Below are 19961 nucleotides of genomic sequence, written 5' to 3' on the forward strand. Positions count from 1 at the left end.
TATGTTTATAATTAATAATGATAATGATATAAAATGTATAAAAGTTCATTACTACCGCTTAAGGTTTAACACTAAAATTTGTTGTATCATTAAGCTAATTCAATAACATGTCAAAAATACTTCATAACATACTTAAGTTAGTTCATATTTATTGAATATAGTTCATTACTATCCAATAATGATGTCAAAAGAGATGCCAATAATGCACATTTTTAAATGCTCTTTCTGCACTACAATATAATCAATGTCGAGTAAAGAAATTCCAGATACAAGGAAGTGAAACACACACAAGGGTAGTAGATCATAGTTTATAACATCATATTTGAAAACACTTGTATAGTACCTCTGTTTTGAGCTTCTTCTACAGGCTGCTTGTCATGTCTTTTCTTTGTTCTCAATTCATCATTAACTTCATTAAAACATGTCAGTTTATCTATGTTAGTCACCTATATTATTATTTTTTATTGAATAATTAAAACTTGTTTACATATGCTGCAAACCTGATGTTTGAATTGTTTTATCTAGATTTTGAGTAGCAGGCTTCTTTGAAGAGCTATTACCACCAGATAATTTCTTCATCCTCAACATTTCTGGAAAAAAATAAGAGCACTATAGTACTTCAATATGGTAGTACACAATTCTATTATAGATTTATCAGTTAATTTAAATAAAACATCAAATGAGATATTAAATATGAAACAAAAAACCAACATTAATTTGATATACCTCTGTTTTTATCTCCTTCGCGATCTGCTGGATACTTGTCATGTTTTTTCTGTGTACGCAATTCATCATGGACTTCAGATTCTTCATTAGCATGCTCTTTTGAAGTATTATCACCAACAGCTACATTTTTCATTTTCAACATTTCTGGAAAAAAAAAAAGAGGACTATTTTAGTCAATGGATAAAATGACATGTTGTATTAAATCAAATATAATGTGAGTTTATGAATTAAACCTTGTAATTTTTGTGTTGGTATAATACTCTTTTCTAGAGCTTTCAATTTCTTGTCCTCTGCATATAGCACAGTTTGTATGAATGAAGTAACATGGAACATAAATGAAGTAATAAAGTGTATGAATGAAGTAATTGCCTAAGTAATTTGAGAGAATTTCCAAAGAAATACTTGCATTCTTCTTCTTTTGTAAGGATCTTTCACCTAAACACAAGATTACAAAATAGATATAGATATCATCATCAATTACAGATACTTCTCAATGAACACTATGTTACTTCATTAAATACACAATTAACTTCATTATATAGCTTAGATTTCATTTTTTACTTTCTGGCACAGAATTATTTCTAAGCCTTTTACATGATAACTTCATTTAGTACATAAATTACTTCATTATATCAATTTATTACTTCACTTTACCAATTTACTACTTCAACTAATAGAGCATATAGGTCATTTAAATGTGCAAACAACAAAGTAGCTGAGTTTAATCCTAATATCCTAAACCCATTCAACACAGTAAATAGATAATTCATATTTAATGTCTATCACTTCATTACAAGCAAGTTTTACCTCCTAAATAGATAATTCATATTTAGTAAATAGATATAATGAATACATAATCAATGTTAATATATCTTCCCAATTACATATAGTTCACAAAGAATACTATGTTATTCATTAAATACACAATTAACTTCATTATATAACTTAGATTTCACTTTTTAATTTCTGGCACAGAATTATTTCTAAGCCTTTTAGATGATAACTTCATTTAGTAGATAGATTACTTCATTATATCAATTTATTACTTCATCTTTCCAATTTATTAAATGACATGTTGTATTAAATTAAAATATAATGTGAGTTTATAAATTAAACCTTTTAGTTTCTCTGTGGTTATAATACTTTGATCTGGAGGCTTCAATTTATTGTCACCTGTATATAGCACAGTCTCTATGTTCATTAATGTGTGCATTAATATGAATTAAGTAATTAGGTGTATGAATGAAGTACTTGCATATGAACATTGAGAGGATGTCTAAAGAAATTCTTGCATTCTTCTTCTTTTGAGACGAATTTTCACCTATACATAAGAATATAGTATAAATTTACAACATATAGTTCTGAGAATACTATGTTACTTGATTTTAAATTTATATTACTTCATTAAAGACACAACTAACTTCATTATATCAATTTACTACTTCATAAAAAAGAATATGTAGTTTATTTTAATGTACAAACAATACATCAGTTAAAGATGTTACTTCATTATAATGTTTTGTTACTTCATTTTTAGTGTCATTTACTTCATTATATTTTTTTATTACTTCATTTTAGTAATAGATCATTTTAGCAAGAGATGGCACATGTTACAGTTTGGATATTGGAAAAACTAGATGCATCTCAACATACTCAGCCACACATTCTAAACAAGATAGTTTTTATATTAGGGCTTTAACTTCATTTTATCAAATTACTTCAGTATATTAGGAATTTACTTCAGTATAAGGTTTTATTACTTCATTTACAGGATAATATCAGAGATTCAGGATCAAAAGCATTTTAGGCAAAGTCAAATACAAAGCAAACCTTGACATAGATCAAAAGATTCAAGCAATTCACTCCAAACCCCGAACTGGTTCATGATCAAGAACAATGATAAACAACAAAATCAAATAACAACAAGCTCAATCTCAGTTACAACCAATTCTTATTTCAAAAACATCAAACAATGCAGCAGTTAATTTTTATTCTAAAATCCTAAACTCATTCAAGGAAGATTTACCTACAACAGTTAAGTTTAATCCTACATTCTCTGATGATACTTCATGTTCGAATACTAATGAACAAATCCTCTATCAACAAGCATCCAACAGATCATGTGTTACCTCATTGTCATAATTTATTTTTCATTTTTCCGATTTAATTCTAGGTTTACCTTCTGTATCTGTAATTTTTTTTCCAGCAACTTCATCCGGCTTCCGATTTGACTTTTTGATTGTCTCTGTTTTTGCCAGCTGCTTGCGTTTATATTTCAATACTATTTTGACGAAAATAAGAATCTAGGTTAGGAATTAGATGAATTAAATTACGTGTAAGAAGTTTTCAAAGCTTCAAATTGTATTACCTTCATCGGAAATATTGCCAGAACTCAACTGGCGTCCAGAAGAAGTTTTGCGAGTATCGACCATTTTGCTACTTAATCTAGCGATTAAATGTTGAACTTATAGCCGATTTCAGTGGTATTCTTCCGGTGACGATCGATGGAAGATGAAGATGAAGATGAACTAAGTTAGAGAGAAGTTTTGAGAGGAGAGTGGTTTTTGAGAGAAGCTTTTGAGAGAAGATTTGCCGGCGAAAAACGCGTGAGAGAGTAAGAGTAATTTTTTGAATTTTTACCCTAATTATGAAATTACAAAAATACCCCCGAGTTGAAGTAAATTGAGTGTATAATGAAGTGCGAAAATTAACCTTGGATTATCTAATCTAATCCATCAAATTCAAGATCATGTGGTCAAGATTCGGTCTCTAGTTCGGTCTTTAAGAGTGGAGTTGTGGTTAATAGGACTCTCTCTCTCTATATATATATATATATAGGGGTGCGTTAAAATGACAACACTCTTAAAATGACACTGTGACACCACGCTAGACTGCAATATTATAAACGTTACACTGCAATATCCAATACACTAGACTGCAATCTATAGATTGCAGTCCAGCGTATTAGATATTGCAGGCGAGAAAAATTGCAGTCTTGCGTATTGGATATTGCAGTCCGCGAAAATTTACCCTTGAGCAATTTTTATGATTGCCGCATGACAGCTGATTATTCGTCCATGTGTACAAATGATTGGCTAGGATTGGTGGTATGGTGTTATCTTAAGGGGTGTTGTCATTTTAACACAAACCTCTCTCTCTCTATATATATATTCTTATTGGGGTGCGATCATGTCATAACTCATATTTATGTGATAACCTAATAACCCTATCATTTTATGGGTCAAAAGTATCATTTTTACTAAAAATGATATTTATACACGATAAAATGATATTTTTTCAGCATGCATAAAATGATACTTTTATTTTATAAAATGATATTTTTCGTCCATAAAATGAGGGTTATTAAGTTATCACTATAAATATGGGTTATAATATGATCACATCCGTATTATTATTTATGTTATTACAGTATTATATAATATATTGTAGTTTGAATATTTGATACAATATGTTCAAATGCAATCACGCGTAAATATTTAATTTCATTGAATAGGTTTGCATTCTATAAACTACTTTGAACCAAAAACAATTAAAGTTATAAGTTGAATAACTAAAGACGAAAAACGCTTTAAAAGGAAAAAACTGAGTAGAAAAGAAAAAGACTTGTCATCTTAAAATATAAGCCCTAAATTAGAGCCCGTTTAACTGGAAAGCCCAATAAATAAAAACAAAGCCCAAAATTCTCAGCCCGAATTGATCAAAGCGCAGAAAATAATAATGCCAAAAACTCACAGCGTTGAAAGAGTTGAAACAGATTCAATCGCCGCCGCAAACCACCATGCCCACCGTCAGCGTAGGCCGAGATCGCCTGTTCGCAGCTCTAGAACGCACCTACAGTACGGAATTTCACTTTTATCTCTCTATTTACGTCACATACTTGTATAAGCTTGTTGAAGTTAGTCAAATCTTGACTCATTTTTCACTTCTGGGTACGATAAAGCTCAAGAAGAGTTTGAAGATTTGTGCTTTCAGTTCGGAATCGAGCTTGACGATGTGGTGTGTATGAATTTTGATAAATACGAGTCAAATTTGAGAACAACTGGAGTATTTCAGTTTTGATGACTTTTTTTTTTGTTTGGATAAATGTGAAATTAGACTACGGAAAAGGCAATTATACGAAAAGAGAAGCATTTGGAAGAAGAGGAACCTTCTGAAGACGAGGAAGTGATTTACAAAATTGAAGTTCCTGCTAATAGGTATTTTTTGTAATCATGCTATGTAGATGCTGCAATGTAGGTCTAATTAGATGATTAAATGAGTTCATTTCTAGTTATTGTGAGGAAATCACATAGTCCATGCTAGTGGAGTAGATTACTTAAGTGTGACCAGTTTCAATTGATTTGTATTAGCAAAATTCACTGTAATTTGGAAAGTTATTGAGAGAGTTATCATTTTCTTTATTTGATGTATACATCAGATATGATTTACTTTGCCTTGAGGGGTTGTCACAATCACTGCGGATATTTGCGGGGCTTGATTCGATACCTACTTATATTGTGGCAAACATCAGCAAGGAATCTATGCTCAAAATGCATGTAAAACCAGAGGTACGAACAGCATAAAACTAGTTGGTTTCATCAAATTTTTATTTATTTATCATTTACTTTGTTGGATTGCTGCTTGATTATTTAATTTTCTTTCAATACAGACATCTCAAATCCGGCCATATGTTGTGTGCGCTGTTTTAAGAGGTGTTACATTTGATGAAGCTCGATATAATAGCTTCATTGATCTTCAAGACCGCCTTCACCAGAATATTTGCCGGTAAAGCTATCTTATCTGAGACGTGACAGACTGCTTATCTCTATGAATTATATTTTAGGATTGTTACTCTATCAAGGTGGGGTTTGGCATGCCTTCAGTATCATTTGCTGGATAAAACTACCATCACTGCTTTACAGCATTTTCTCATATGGTCCTTTTGCATTTATTCTTGCATGTATATAGGCGAAGAACATTGGTTGCAATTGGAACGCATGATTTGGATACAATAGAAGGCCCTTTTACATATGAGGTATAAGTTTATACGTATTTTTGCAATACCCATGGGACCTACTGCTTTTATAGTTATGACCTTGCTTTACTCGTTCTTGATTTTTAGGGTGCTAGTTTGACTGGTTAAATACCCTTTTTGGTTTGTTTCCAATTTGAACATAAGAACTAGGTAAAGTTTGCAGTCCAAGTTTTTAACCCCAAAAGATGGTCTCATCCTGACTGCAGTTGGCACTCTTCCCTTCCGATGGAAATGAAATTAACATTTAATCAATTTTTCTGAATGATTTTCAGGCATTAGCACCGAAAGACATAAACTTCACCCCACTAAAACAGGTATTCCTATTTATTTATTTGGAGTTATCGTGAATCTAGCTATTATTTTCATGAATGTTGTGGTAGTAGTAAAGGCCTCAAAGTCTCAAAGTTCACAAATAGCTTTTCAGTAAAAATGATTATGTTCAATTTGTCATATCTTTTAATGTTACTATTGGCATTAGAAGGTAACCACTTACATAGTAACATTTGTTACAAAGATAAATATATACTATAATCAAAGTGTGTTAATGGAATTAGCCCTGATGAAACGGGTACCCACACCCGATTTTGCCGGAAATCTCTGTCCCAATAACCGACCCTCCATGTCCCGATATCCGAGCCGGTTACTCATACCCGAGTACCCGACCCTATTTAATTTTTTTTACTGAGTAACTAACCATTCCAGTTTTGCAAATTTTCCAAGTTACAAAATCTGAGGTGTTCACTATTCTTCAAGCTTAGAATTTTCGTTTTCAATTTTCAAGTTTAAATGAAACAATCCAATTTTTGAAGTTCAAATGAAAACTTTTAATTTACTGTTCCATTGGAAACAGTAGTATACCTCTCATGACTTGTCGTCAACTACCGTGTGAGAGGAGAGGGCTGGACATGTAGATTTTAGAAAGCTTGAGTTGGTTCAGTGTTCAGTATCTCGTCAGCGGCGGAGAAGATGGCTGGGGGAGACCGACGGGTGAGAGGTGAGGGCTGACCGTGCGACTGTGAGAGGACCGTCGTCGTTGTACACGTGGCGCGTGGCGGTGACGACCATCGGGTGAGGGCTGAGGGCGGTTGAGGCGTCGACCGACGAGTGTTGGCCGTGAGTGGGTGATTGCCTGGCGGGTTTGAGAGTAGAGAGGAGATGAAGAGAAATTAAGTCTGCTGTGTTACTGTAATACTGGTGGGTTTGCGGGTATTACCCGATTGACAGCTTCAGATATCAAGCACCCTATCCCAACTTTACACCTGATTTCTTTGAGTAGCAGGGACCCGCTACCCGTCATACCTAACTGGAATAAAGATACCTGCCAGTCCCCTGTCCTTCACATATTAAAATACTCCCTCCGTCTCAGTTTAGGAGTGCCAATTAGTTATGGCACGGGTTTTAAGAAATTGGTGGAGTGTGTAATAAATGAAGTGAGATGGTGAGTGTGTAATAAATTAAGTGAGTTGGTGGAAAGTGAGATGGTTTGACTTTTGGGTTTTTCTGTCTTTTTTTTGGTTTATTTTTATGTAGATAATGGCATTTGGGTGTAGTTTTGATGAATAGTGGGGTAAAATTTTATGTCCAAATATGGAAGATTCTAAATGTGACTCCTAAACTGGGACGGACTTTTATGGCAAAATGTGACTCTTAAACTGGGACGGAGGGAGTATTACTCAAAACCACTTGTAGACTCAGACTAGAGCCGTTCCATTTTTGCTAATTATGAATAGCTGCATGATAATGTTTTAAATATCATTTCATATAGTAAGCTGAATATGTTGAATCTCCAATTTCCCAGACGAGGAACTTCTCAGCTGATGAGCTAATGGAATTTTATAAGGTGAGTCTTACACTTGATTACTACATGTAATATTGTACCTATACACATCAAGTTCTTGTTGTGAGTTGCTCCTGGGCAACCAATTCTTTTTGAATGTATCCACTAGTAAATGATTATGCTTTTGTGATTTGTGACCATATACCTTTAAATTGTTTTACAGAAAGATCTGAAATTGAAGAAGTTCTTGCATATAATTGAGGGTTCACCAGTTTACCCTGTCATATATGACCAGAAAAGGTAGTCTACTTTTCCACAATCACAGGGTATTTTGTTGTTAGTCTTTTACTCTTCTTCTGTACTTGATGTGTCCTAGACATGTTAGTTTGTTTACCTTTGTTTGTTTGCCCAATATTCTTTCTTCCTCAAAATTTCATGTCTAATAGTTACAAAGCTTAGATTTTTAGTGTTGCTGGCTGCTGTTCTGCTTGATTAACATTTGATCTGATACATGCCACTTCACTTTCTGCAGAACTGTTTTGTCCTTACCTCCCATTATCAATGGTGCACATTCGGCCATTACCTTGAAGACAAAGAATGTTTTTATTGAATGCACTGCCACAGACCTAACAAAGGCCAATATTGTTTTGAACACAATGGTATATGTAGAACAGATCTGCTGGTCTAACTTTTGAATTGTGACATCTCTATTTATCTTAGTAGTTGTATTGTTTCCTTTTATGCAGGTTACCATGTTCTCTATGTATTGTGAAAGGAAGTATGAGGTTGAGCCAGTCGAAGTGACATACACCGATGGAAGATCATATGTGTCACCAGATCTGTCTCTTTACCAAATGGAGGTTCCTATATCTTACATCACCAAGCTTATTGGGGTATCCCTGCCAGCACATGAGGTATTTGATACTGTTGGTGATCAATTTCCCTCCTGATTGTTGTCATTTATGCCTCTCTTTGCTTTCCTTTGTCCCTTCATCTGAATGGCTCTATCTTAAGTGTTTCTTCATCTGAATGGCTCCAATTTAACTATAATGTTGATACTGCTAAGTGAGCAAAAAGCACTTAAGACTAACATACATATATCAAATTTCAGTCTGCTCGTCTGTTGAATAAAATGCAATTACATGCCAAGCACTCAGTATCAGAGAAGAATGAAGCCAGCTTCACAATATCAGTTCCTCCCACTAGAAGTGACATTCTTCATCCTTGTGATGTGGCTGAGGTATCCAGTTCCGTCTTTATCTTATGCAAGATTATATCTCTCCTTGTGGCCTGTGTACTTACCTGACTATTGTTTCCCTTTCCCTTCTGTTTTAGGATGTGGCTATTGCTTATGGCTACAATGAAATTCCAAAGATAACATTTCCATCTGTGAAGCCACAATTATTGAATAAGTTCAGTGATCTTATTCGAGAACAGGTAGGATGATACAGATCTTATAATTATGTATTCTATTGCTTATACCTACTTATTAGATGTTTAGTTCTAAAGATTAATACCATATAATCTTCTTACATTTGATGCCTGCTTAGTCCGTATGTTTCTTTTTCTTGATATACAAAATTATATCAGCAGTTTACTGCTTAAGTCGATTCTGCAAACTGCAGCTAATCATCCTGATTCATGCTTTTCTTTGTATTTTTTATTCATTCTGTCACATGTCTTTTCTGCTTGTTAGTTGAGCACTTTCAGTTGGAGTTTCTTGCTTTTGACCTGATGTTGTACTTATACCTCTTAGATTGCAACGGTTGGCTACACGGAGGTTTTGACTTGGATATTATGCTCAAGCAAAGAAATTTCCACCATGCTTAACAGGGAGGAAGACAAAACTGCAGTGATTAACGGGAATCCTCGCTCAGCTGATTTTGAGGTTCAGTTAATTTCCAATGCCTACTTCTTTCCCACTTATATATATTTTGGTTTGTTAATTTTTTGATCTACTTGTTACAGGTTGTTCGCACCACTCTCATGCCCGGCATATTGAAAACAGTTGGGCACAATAAAGATCATCCAAAACCAATCAAAGTAATGATAACTTCTACTCCACATTCTTGCTTCTTCTGCATACATTAGCAAGAATAGTTGCCTCATAATGACAGAACCACTTCTAGAGTAGGCAAAAAAAGAAAAATAAATAGATAAAGCAGTTGACTTATATAGTCTGCAAAAAAAGTGGCAGCTGCTTTTTATATATTTTGTGCAACATTAAATTACTTTTCCCTTGTATGTTGCTGTGGCTAAGTAAAGAATAAAAGTTTGTTTTATCTGCCAAATGCAATATTTTGATGATGTGAATGATGAGTATCTTAATCCCCTTAGATAATTACCCGTAAGGAAGGTGGTGTTGCATGCCTGTATCTGTCTATTTTTATGCATGTATGAATTTCAATACTCTTTGTGATCATGTGGTTTAGACACGGTCCATATGCATTCATGTAATGCCATTCTACAAAATTCCCACTATACGTTGCTAAAGAGCATGACTGCCGTATTGCTTTAGATCTTTGAAGTGGGTGATGTGGTGCTATTGGATGAGAAAAAAGATGTTGGTGCATCCAATCGCCGAAAGCTTGCAGCTTTGCATTGTGGATCTACTTCTGGATTTGAGGTAACCCATATCTAACCTCTTAATTACCTCAACCTATTTGTAACCTCTATTCAGCTTTGTCACTGTCTATGCCTTTTCTTTTTTTCTTAATCCAACTCCAAAATCTGATAGTTTGCTTGTCAGATACAAAAGATTGTCACTTTATTCGTGCCACGTTGTAATTGAATGAGATTCTTTTTTTTTCCAGCTGATACATGGCCTTGTAGATAGAATCATGGAAGTGTTGGGAACTCCATTTGTATCACCTGGAGACAAGACAGGCTACTACATAGAAAGTTCAAATGTATGTCTTGTTTTAGCTCGACTGTTGTATAGATCTTCTTTCGAATGATATCCTCACTATAATATCCTGGGTGCAGGAACCGGAGTATCTTAAAGGTAGACAAGCACACATCATATACAAAGGAGATAAAATTGGCACTTTTGGAATTGTGCACCCACAGGTACGCTGATTATTCGGTCCATTTCCCCAATTACTCTCTCTTTTCCAGATTTTTGGCTTTTTTACTAGTTTTGAGGGTATATGATTCTTCAACTGTTAAATGTGTTAAATCATGTTCGACTCAGGTGTTGCATAACTTCGACATTCCAGACCCATGCTCCTTTGTGGAAATCGACATTGAGAAATTCCTCTAAAGCATAACAAAAATCTTATACTTGTAGCATCAAAGGAGGACATACGGTTTTCATTTTCTGTAATATTTTGATTTAAATTTATGCCCATGCAGTTATATTTCTCACCTACTTTAGTATTTGGGATAATTCATGATTTTGCTGGAATTAATTGTATGCTTTTTTGACATGAAAACAAAAATTTGGGAAGATTGTGTTCATCAGATTATTCCATACTACTATGTTTGGTCCATATGTAAAATTATTTATGGTGAAAAATTGTTTCTGCACTTGGTCTGCATATTGTACTAGTTGTAGAGCAAAAAATGCTATAATCATTTGTCTTTTATGGTTTTTGACTTTGTCATTGTCACAAATTATTTTTAGAAATAGCCATTAAAATGCGGTAAGGATCTCCTCATCCACTTTTCCTACTCCACTCCTCATCCACCCCTCACAATGCAATAAAATAATCTATCATCACTTATTAAAGATTACCATTAAAATGCTAGAAGACAACTGCAAGAACACTCATGCAAGAACACTCATAGATCCAGCAGTATTCAACTAAAAAATGTTTTATATGATTGCATATGGAATATCAAATTATGAAATGAAATAGGGTGGTTAAGAAAAGATTGCATTTTGTCTCTAAAAGAGTCATAAATTCACGTGATAAAACAATGAGGTTCAGTTTTACCCAAAAAATAAGTTTAGATATGATCTCTAAACAAAGTGAAATAAGCGCCAAAAAGTTACAAAAATCTGCTTCAGTATGGTACTATAAACATTTTATTTCATCATCCCAGTAAAAAAAGTTACAACAACAATAATTACAACATAATTACACAAACAAAGAAGAAATGAAAAAAAAATGAAAAAAAGAAGAATAAAATTGACAGATATGAGCGAGAACAACCTACATATACATACACTGTCACAACCTTCCATCCACTTCTAGATGCTAAAACATTTCCCTATAATACCATGTACAATTTGCAATAGTCGCTGCAAACGACTCCCTACGACGCGTGACTTGAAGAACCAAAGTAGGTCGATGAAACATTACCTGCAGCCGGAACATAGGGCAGGACGTATATGGAACTGAGAGTCGACAACGATGTGTAGGTGGTTGGGTTAGACGTCACTGCACAAGCACTATCGGGTTGGAGAGGAGGTGTATCACTCTGGGGCGGTTGATGAGAATGCAGGTTGTAGATGAGTGAAACTGATGGCCGTATCTGCATAGGCGATGATGACTCCGGTGAAGAAGCCGAAGATGGAGAGAGGGAAGCTGGTAGCAAGGGTGTGGACTCTGATGCTGGAGGCTTCGTGGTTTTTGTTTTTGCATCTCGCTTGCAGACGGGGCAGAAGGTTCTCCATGACGTTAACCAGGTGTCGACACAGGCAGCGTGGAATTCTGTCAAAAGCAACGTAAAAATCACTTGAGCAGATGGCCTAGCGAAAAATTATTACACTAGGCTTCTTTCATTTCCATACGGTTATTTAGGTTAGTGTAAGTGATTGCGCAAAAAGGAAACATGCCAAGATCAATGGGACGGAAGGAGTATTTCAGTTGAAGACTTACTGTGTTGACATGGAAGGACTCTGAGCTTTTCTCCGACACTGTAGTCTTCGAGACATATAGCGCACGTTTGAGAGGTACAGTTGTCCTCAAGAACAGCTGTGAAGATCAGGCTGGGCATCGCCTTCACCAGACGACTGCTTATCCCGTGGAACTCTCTCACACGGGGTGCTAGTGGCCTTTCACTTCTGAACCGGTGCCTTCTCACGAAGAAGCAAGTAGCTAACACGGCTGAGACACCGAGTAAAGAGATGAATGACAGAGCTATCATAGACCAAGACGGATTCTCATAGCTTGGGACAATCCACAGCTGCAAATCAGCTGTACCAGCATATGTAGCAAGTGTTTCCCCGGAAACTTTCGAGATAAACACTGCATTGATATTTATACCAACGGGATTTCCAGCCACTGCATTTTAAATTGAAGTACAAATCATATTTTCACATGCTTGAACCTCACAAGCAGTCAAAAACCAAAGAATAAAGCAAAAGGAAGGTCTGTGGTTCCGGTGATTACCACTTAGTAGGAGAGGGGTAGGGATAAAGTTTCAAACCCCCTTAATTAGCTTAATTCATGAACAAAAAAACATAATGGCTCAATTTTCAACCTCTGAAATCTCATCCACCAGCCATTCCACATAAGATATAAGACTATAGTCACTATATAATGAAAACACAACATCAAATCCATGAATTTCTCATTAAAAAAGTTGCTGAAAAAGAGAAGATTACTTGCAACTAAATCGCTGGTTCCGTTGTCATAGACAATGGCTGCTTCAAATCCAGCAGCTTGTGCTCGTCTAATTTTGTCCTCAAAGCTACATCCACCTCTGATTATCAACACGAATGGATATCTGGTGCCATTCATACTCGAAACTATCTCGTTGGTCAGCAGCGAGCAAGCATCCAAAGGATCTGCAATGCTCACTGTCCCACATATTCCAGACTCTCTCACCGAGGGTGCTAGAACCACAGAAATCTATCATCAGTCCATTTTGTACACTAAAGCGAAACAATCACAAGCTATGGATATATATACAGACAAAAATGATGCTCTTGATCATTTCGTTTATAAGGAGAAACCATCAGAAGCTATGGATACACAAGAGACACAAAACAACATTCTTGGTCACTTTGTTTACTAAAGAGCAACCGTCAGAAGCTATGGATACACGGATTCAAAAACGAGGTTCTTGATCATTTTGTAAACTAAAGAGCAACCATCAGAAGCTATGTATCAACAGGCACAAAAAACGGCGTTCTTGATCATTTTGTCTACTAAAGAGAAACCATCACAAGCTATGGACATACCTAAGACACAAAAACAGCATTCTTGATCATTTTGTTTACCAAAGAGAAACCATCACAAGCTATGGATATGCAGAGGCGCAAAAACAACATTCTTGATTATTCAATCAGCAATAAAAAAAGTATTTAATCACAGTTGAAACTCCCTCCTCAGATACAGTTCGTAAACTTAAGAGAATTCTGTCGTGAAACGAGATACAACACAAGTTTAAAACTACACACAAACACCCACATGAGTAGAATGAACAGAATGAAAGAGGCTCAATCAATTCAAGTACCAAAAGTACTGCATACTTATAATATATTCTTTCCCATACAGATTAAATGTTGCACCATTATACATTTTTCAACCACAAACAATGAAATGTAAGAAGAAACATAATTTGAAATTGAAACAAATGTTAACCATAACCTTTGGCATAGGAATAACCAGTGGCAAAGTTTATGAAACTATTATTCAAATACACCCATAAACCAAATTACCAAATTCCACGAAATGAACCATACAAAATATGAAAAGAAAAAAGGGGAAAGGAAAAAATTTCATAAAATAAAATAAAAACTCACCAAAGTTAGCTTCAATGTCGTCGAAAGAAAAAGTTACATTCTTTGCAATCATGACCACATTTCCAGCAGCTGCGAAAGAACCCATGAAATAGGAAATGCAGCACAAAAATACCCACAAATTCAACATCCTCTCTTAAACTTGGCAAATTTTCAATCTTTTCTTTGGATTTTAACAAAATCCGCAGCCCTAATTCTCTCTTGAAAGAAAAATTGATTATTTCTTATTATTTTCCCAAAATTCATGCAAGATTCAAACAAATTTATAAAATTAAAACATCAACTTCCATACTGCAGCAATACTTTTTAGGGCTTTTGCAAAAGAATTTCGTGAATTTTGGATCAGTCATATGCTCGTATATGATCAGCGAGTCATTTCTGGGGAATTATCAATTCAGATTACGATTCACTATTTAAAGATATTATCAACCACTTAAAGGTCCATGCTTAATGAAAAGAAAATTAAAGATTTGAGATTTCGGATTAATTATTTTTAAAAATTAACATTAAAAATCGATTTATAAACAATTTAACGTGAACCAAGATTATTTTTGGTTGGGATATTTTGTAAAAAAAATCCTCTTGTTTTGGTTAGTGGACTGCTATCATCAATTTCATTTTAAATGTTAGTACTACTAGACTTCATTTATTTATTTACTTTTTTCTAGTTGACTTCATTTTTTTTTTGTTATACACTAAAACGTGCTGGCTAGTTACTACGCATAAATATGTAAGCCTTATGTTAAATTTTTTAAATTATAAATCGCAGTTTGATTGAAAAGATAGTAGTATTTTTTAATTAAGTAGGGTAAAGAGTTTTTTAAATAAGTAGAGTAAAGAGAGAGAATTTATTTTATATACTCATTCTCCAAAAAGAAAAAAAAAACACCAATGATCGAAGAAGTTTGGTCATATTATCAAAAAATAGCGAGTCATGTACAAAAATTGATCAGTTTTTTGCACGGATCAAAAAAAAAAAAAAAAACACATGAATATTCATTGTGGGGTGAGGTCTTAATAAATTAATTCCCCAAAATAACATTCAAAGTTAATTGGTGAATATTCATTGTGGAATGAGGTCTTAATAAATTAATTCCCCAAAATGACATTATCCTAGAACAAATATTTTGTTTAATGACACTAAGGTAAATCGAAGAAGATATTCGGGAAAGGGAGATAAATGGCAGCATTAATATGTTAAATTTGAAAATTGAAATTTATAATTAGTATAATATAATATATCAAATTATTTTTTTTATTATTATAAATGCAAGATTACAATGAGTAAATAATTTGGATGCTACTACTATATTTTAAAAATCAGGATCCCATATGCGATGGTGCAACATTTCTGAAGGTTGGTTTTTCAACTTTCAATATGGAGTAATTTATAATAATGAGTAAATAATTTCCAACGTGTATAATGATTGATGCACTTATAAAAGAATCTACAAATTTATGCACCACAAAATCATAAATCTCCAATTTAGTTGGTAAAACATTTTACCAATTACATATCGACTGAATACAAGAAATATATATTGTTACCAATTACCAAGAGAGAAATATGGTAAAGGTGATGATCAAGTCCTAAAGGCAAGAACCAAGTCTATTAGAATTAAGACAGAGTCAGCGTTAGATTCATATAATTCCATTACATATAAACCTCCATGCCTATGTACTTGGAGGACTGACACAAGGGACACACACTCAACTTGCTTTCACAATCTTTACACAAACATACATGTTTACAAGGTAACAAAAGCATGCACACTTCGTTTGCTCTGCACACCTTACACGTCATCAACTCCTTCATCTCGTTGTTGTCCTTGCGGAGGAGGTGGAAGTCGACCGGTTGGCCATTGCAGCACGATGCTGTGTCATCAACCTCGCTATCGCCACACCCTTCTTTACTGTCCCTGCTTTGTGCGTATACCTGCTGTAGGTTGTGCTTGAGGGTGTTAACCATGTTCTCGCTATATTTTGCCCGTTGTTGCCAAGCGTTTGCCTCCAGAGCGAGCTGCTCCAAACGTAATTCAAGTTCCACATTCTTTTTGTTAATATCTTCCATCTCAGCCTCTTTCTCCCGGAGCTTCTGTAGAACCTTCTCTTCAACATATGACATGGTCTGGACTTTGGTTGCTTGGAATTTTTCCAGAATAGCTTGTCGCAAGCGTTCACCCTGTCAAAAAATAAACAAACCGTTGTCTAATGACACAGAATTCCTTGTAATGGCAATATACACAAAAAAACGTTAACGAAATCGTAGTAGTATGTTTAAGGTTCAACAAACAATCAGTGTTAATTAAATCAGTTGCAAAAGAGTAGCACTTCCGCCTTGAATCTGGATCTTACCAGTAGCAATGATTGGAAAACTATACATGCTCAAGAATTTCCTTGTGTGATACTACATACACAGGCTATGAAACTTATAGTAGCACATTTCTTTGTCTGAGATGAAGTTTGCAACTTTTAAGGCTGTGATATCCATATGATATTTCTAGGATTTGCAAAAAAAAAAGAACTCTGCAGATCAAGAGAGATGAATAAAAAGGATATCGAGATCTTTGGTCCTTCAATAGGATTATAATCAAACAGCCATGTCCATTTCAAAGGTTTGGACATGTTCACAATGTTTACTAGTATCAAGCATGTGTATGTTTGTTACAGTACTACATAAACTTGAATAAAAACTTAAAAGACAAGAGTTTCTTGCATTACCATGCAACATAACCAAAAAATAGCAGTGCACAGCTGAGGAGAATGCAGAAAATTACAATGGATCCGGCATGATATTTAAACAATGGTAGATGTCTAAAGTTAATTCTATATTTCTATCTCACTTTGCATGCAAAATACAACCTTCACAGCAGCAAGGAATGATCAAATGCCAAAAAGGAAGAAATAATATCACTTTGAAAGGATCTACAATTACCAGATTGCCTTGAAACAAAACCTAACTCAAGTCCAAATGATTGTGATTTTGCAATAGAAAGTCAAAAATTACAGTTCTCATCAAAACAAGAAAAAAAATGCCTTCAACAACAATACAACATTAGGCTTAAAAGTTAAACCTAACTCAATTCAATACACAACCAAAATATGATCTCTTGATTCTATTCATATAGCTAAAAAGATCCGTAATTTTACAAAATTGAAGCATAAATCATCCACACCAGCAATGACAATCCATTATAGACCATCGATATCATGACACACAGTCAACTCAACCAAACAATTGAACACTGAAAAGAGGAGGAACTGTTTTTCAAGAAACCAAAATTCTCACCTGAAGTTTAATGTATCTATCAATCTCAGCATCTTGTCTCATCAACTCACGATCAAGAGAGTCACCGACCAGTCCTAGCAACGCCGAGTCACCAGAAGATGTCAATCGGGGATTCTCCAACGAAAGGCCCAGCCCGGTTGACACTGAGCGGGCCTGCAACAAATCCACAGAGGATATCTGGGAATTGTTGTTGCTGCTGTTGTTATTCAAATTATTCTCCAGAAAAACTTGTTCAATTGGGCGCTTTTTCTTGGCCTCGAGCCCTAAATTCCACTGAGATTCCAGCCCGTTCTCATCGTGGGTCGGGCCAAGAGCCAAGCCCGCAACTTGAACTGAAAAATTAGAGAAGAAATTAGGAAATTGAAATAAAATCGCACTAAAAGAGAAAGCAATCGGCAATAAGAGAGAGATTAGGGTAAATTACAAGGAGGAATGTAAGGGGGGTGCTGATCAAGAAGATTGGGGGTATTGAAGTAGGGCACTTGCTGAGAAATCTGGCCGTCGACGTTGCCGTTATACATATCCCTGAAAGGAAGTAAAGAAGCGAATTGATTAAATGAGGGGTTTTGAATGTGAAAGAGAAAATGAATTGATTTTTGTAAAGGTTATGTTTTAGTATTTTGAATGATTGAGTAAATACCTGTATGAATTTGATTGCTGCTGCGGCTGAGAGGATGGCTGCTGAAGAAATTGCTGAAAGTGATTTTGGGGGAGAGATGCCATGGCTGACGCCTAGAGAGAAGAAGAAAGGGGTTTTCTTGCAAGTAATATTGCGAAGGATGAGAGAGAATCTATTGTATTTGCAGGCTGATCCTTCTAGTATAGGAGAATTCTAGATATTGCTGCTTCTCATCCCATTTTCTAAAATAAATTGGAAATTGTCGTCTCATACTATTCCTACATGTATGATCCAAAGTTTGCAATAACAAGTAGTACTCCCTTAATTCTATATCAAGAGAGTCGATAATCCATTTTAGCCCGTCCCAAGTAAGAATCTCGGTTCACTCATTCCATAAAAGGTAATATACCTAACGACAGATTTAGTTGGAATCAGACAGGGTCGGACTATTCTATAAAAAGTAATAAATCTGACAGATCTAATTGGGGTCGGGAGGGTCGGGATATTCTATAAAAAGTACTCCCTCCGTCCCATTGAAGATGACTCACTTTCCTTTTTGATTTGTCCCAATCAAGATGACTCATTACTTAAAATGAAAATTCCTTCATCTCTATTTTATTCCTTCTCTCTTACTTTACTCTCTCCACTTAACACACAAAATAAAGTTGCATAAAATCTCGTGCCGCCCAAGGAAGGGGTCATCTTCCTTGGGACGGAGGGAGTAATAAATCTGACAGATCTAGTTGGGGTCGGGCAGGGTCGGTCGTTCATTCGTTCCATAAAAGGTAATATACCTAACGACATATTTAGTTGGGGTCATGCAAGGAGCGATCTTGCGGCGACGTGAAAACGAGAAATGGCTCGTCTCCAATTGAAGGAACTGGCAGCACGGAAGCGTTCGAAATATATCAAACAAATAAATCACATAAAATTCAGATTTATTTAGCAGATTAATTAGACAAATTCTATTCGCGTAATTTTCACATGTATCATGCTCATAACTTGAATTAATCATGCTTTAAGTATAATTGAAACCTAAAACATGCTTTTTTACGGAGCAGAAATAATACCTTGTTGATTCTCCAAAGAATCGACGATGGCTAGCTACTTCTCCACGTGACGCTTTGAATACTAGGCCACGGATCTTCTACTCCAATATCAGTGTGGGCTGATCTCACCGGAATACTAGGACTTAAATAAAAGAGAAAGAAATTCGACTCCACGAAGGAGAGGAAAAATTCGAAAAACACTAGGGGGGGGGGGAATTTTTGGAAAATAACAATGTTATTTTTTGTCTCCTATTTATATTAAGTTCCTTTTGGGCCCAAACAGGGATCTATAGAAGGTTTTGGATATAGGCTCATCCAATTCACTTTTTACTAATTAAATTGAACCAACAATTTAATACAAGCTTTAATTGGAATATTACGAGCAGCCACTACAGAAGTAATATTGAACTCTCCCCATCCAAATCTGAAATTATAAGTAATCCGGGTTTCCGTTTTAACTTTTATTTCCCGCACTTAAGATAAAAATATCCATTAATTAATTAATGTCTGTCATGGACTTAATTAATTAACTTCTTATTAATTCCAAGAATGGACTTAGCATGAAACGCTTATTTATTATTCTTAGAGTAATCAAACTCCAACTAGCTAGGTTCCGAATAATAAAACATTGTTTCGCGCTCCTCTTGAGGACATTATCAAACAAGACTCGCCTCGCGCACGATTCAATATAATAGCAATCCTAGCACTGCTAGATATTAATCACCACTACCCAATATATCAGAATTATTGGGTTGCGAAAAACCCGCACCAT

At 35.0% G+C, this 19961-nt stretch overlaps 3 protein-coding genes across 3 annotated transcripts; 1 reads left to right on the top strand and 2 right to left on the bottom strand.

Annotated features, from left to right (window-relative positions):
• The first annotated feature begins 4441 nt into the window (after nt 1-4441).
• On the top strand, nt 4442-11066 carry LOC125198961 (phenylalanine--tRNA ligase beta subunit, cytoplasmic-like). The gene is made up of 19 exons (XM_089069505.1): nt 4442-4583; nt 4688-4743; nt 4843-4943; nt 5165-5294; nt 5396-5511; nt 5695-5761; nt 6034-6075; nt 7560-7601; nt 7762-7838; nt 8071-8197; nt 8285-8452; nt 8650-8778; nt 8874-8975; nt 9295-9426; nt 9507-9581; nt 10057-10164; nt 10352-10447; nt 10524-10607; nt 10732-11066. Exons 1-19 carry the CDS (start codon nt 4526-4528, stop codon nt 10798-10800), a joined length of 1779 nt encoding a protein of 592 aa, XP_088925631.1. The 5' UTR covers nt 4442-4525; the 3' UTR covers nt 10801-11066.
• Nucleotides 11067-11545: 479 nt separating this feature from the next.
• LOC125193322 (receptor homology region, transmembrane domain- and RING domain-containing protein 2-like) lies at nt 11546-14630 on the bottom strand. Its single transcript, XM_048091093.2, has 4 exons — nt 14236-14630; nt 13093-13323; nt 12365-12769; nt 11546-12196 (listed from the first exon to the last, which is right to left on the bottom strand). The coding sequence occupies exons 1-4, from the start codon at nt 14360-14362 to the stop codon at nt 11799-11801; spliced, it is 1161 nt and encodes a 386-aa protein (XP_047947050.1). The 5' UTR covers nt 14363-14630; the 3' UTR covers nt 11546-11798.
• A 1193-nt stretch (nt 14631-15823) lies between these two features.
• Nucleotides 15824-18318, bottom strand: LOC125196861 (putative BOI-related E3 ubiquitin-protein ligase 2). Its single transcript, XM_048095520.2, has 4 exons — nt 18162-18318; nt 17946-18046; nt 17522-17853; nt 15824-16414 (listed from the first exon to the last, which is right to left on the bottom strand). Exons 1-4 carry the CDS (start codon nt 18242-18244, stop codon nt 15887-15889), a joined length of 1044 nt encoding a protein of 347 aa, XP_047951477.1. The 5' UTR covers nt 18245-18318; the 3' UTR covers nt 15824-15886.
• Between the last annotated feature and the right edge of the window lie 1643 nt (nt 18319-19961).

Source organism: Salvia hispanica, chromosome 4 (assembly GCF_029641045.1).
Source record: "Salvia hispanica isolate PSC_SH4W2 chromosome 4, Shi_PSC_v1, whole genome shotgun sequence".
Taxonomy (NCBI): Eukaryota; Viridiplantae; Streptophyta; class Magnoliopsida; order Lamiales; family Lamiaceae; genus Salvia; species Salvia hispanica.

What these genes read in the sequence shown, in the direction of transcription:
- LOC125198961 (XM_089069505.1), top strand. Translation starts at nt 4,526, where the DNA reads ATGCCCACCGTCAGCGTAGGCCGAGATCGCCTGTTCGCAGCTCTAGAA. An exon ending in GTCATATATGACCAGAAAAG is followed by an intron (nt 7,839 to 8,070) that starts GTAGTCTACTTT and finishes CACTTTCTGCAG; the next exon opens with AACTGTTTTGTCCTTACCTC. An exon ending in GATCTACTTCTGGATTTGAG is followed by an intron (nt 10,165 to 10,351) that starts GTAACCCATATC and finishes TTTTTTTTCCAG; the next exon opens with CTGATACATGGCCTTGTAGA.
- LOC125193322 (XM_048091093.2), bottom strand. Translation starts at nt 14,362, where the DNA reads ATGTTGAATTTGTGGGTATTTTTGTGCTGCATTTCCTATTTCATGGGT. An exon ending in CGACATTGAAGCTAACTTTG is followed by an intron (nt 13,324 to 14,235) that starts GTGAGTTTTTAT and finishes CTGTGGTTCTAG; the next exon opens with CACCCTCGGTGAGAGAGTCT. An exon ending in AACCAGCGATTTAGTTGCAA is followed by an intron (nt 12,770 to 13,092) that starts GTAATCTTCTCT and finishes TTTAAAATGCAG; the next exon opens with TGGCTGGAAATCCCGTTGGT.
- LOC125196861 (XM_048095520.2), bottom strand. Translation starts at nt 18,244, where the DNA reads ATGGCATCTCTCCCCCAAAATCACTTTCAGCAATTTCTTCAGCAGCCA. An exon ending in CAGCAATCAAATTCATACAG is followed by an intron (nt 18,047 to 18,161) that starts GTATTTACTCAA and finishes ACTTCCTTTCAG; the next exon opens with GGATATGTATAACGGCAACG. An exon ending in ATAGATACATTAAACTTCAG is followed by an intron (nt 16,415 to 17,521) that starts GTGAGAATTTTG and finishes ATTTTTTGACAG; the next exon opens with GGTGAACGCTTGCGACAAGC.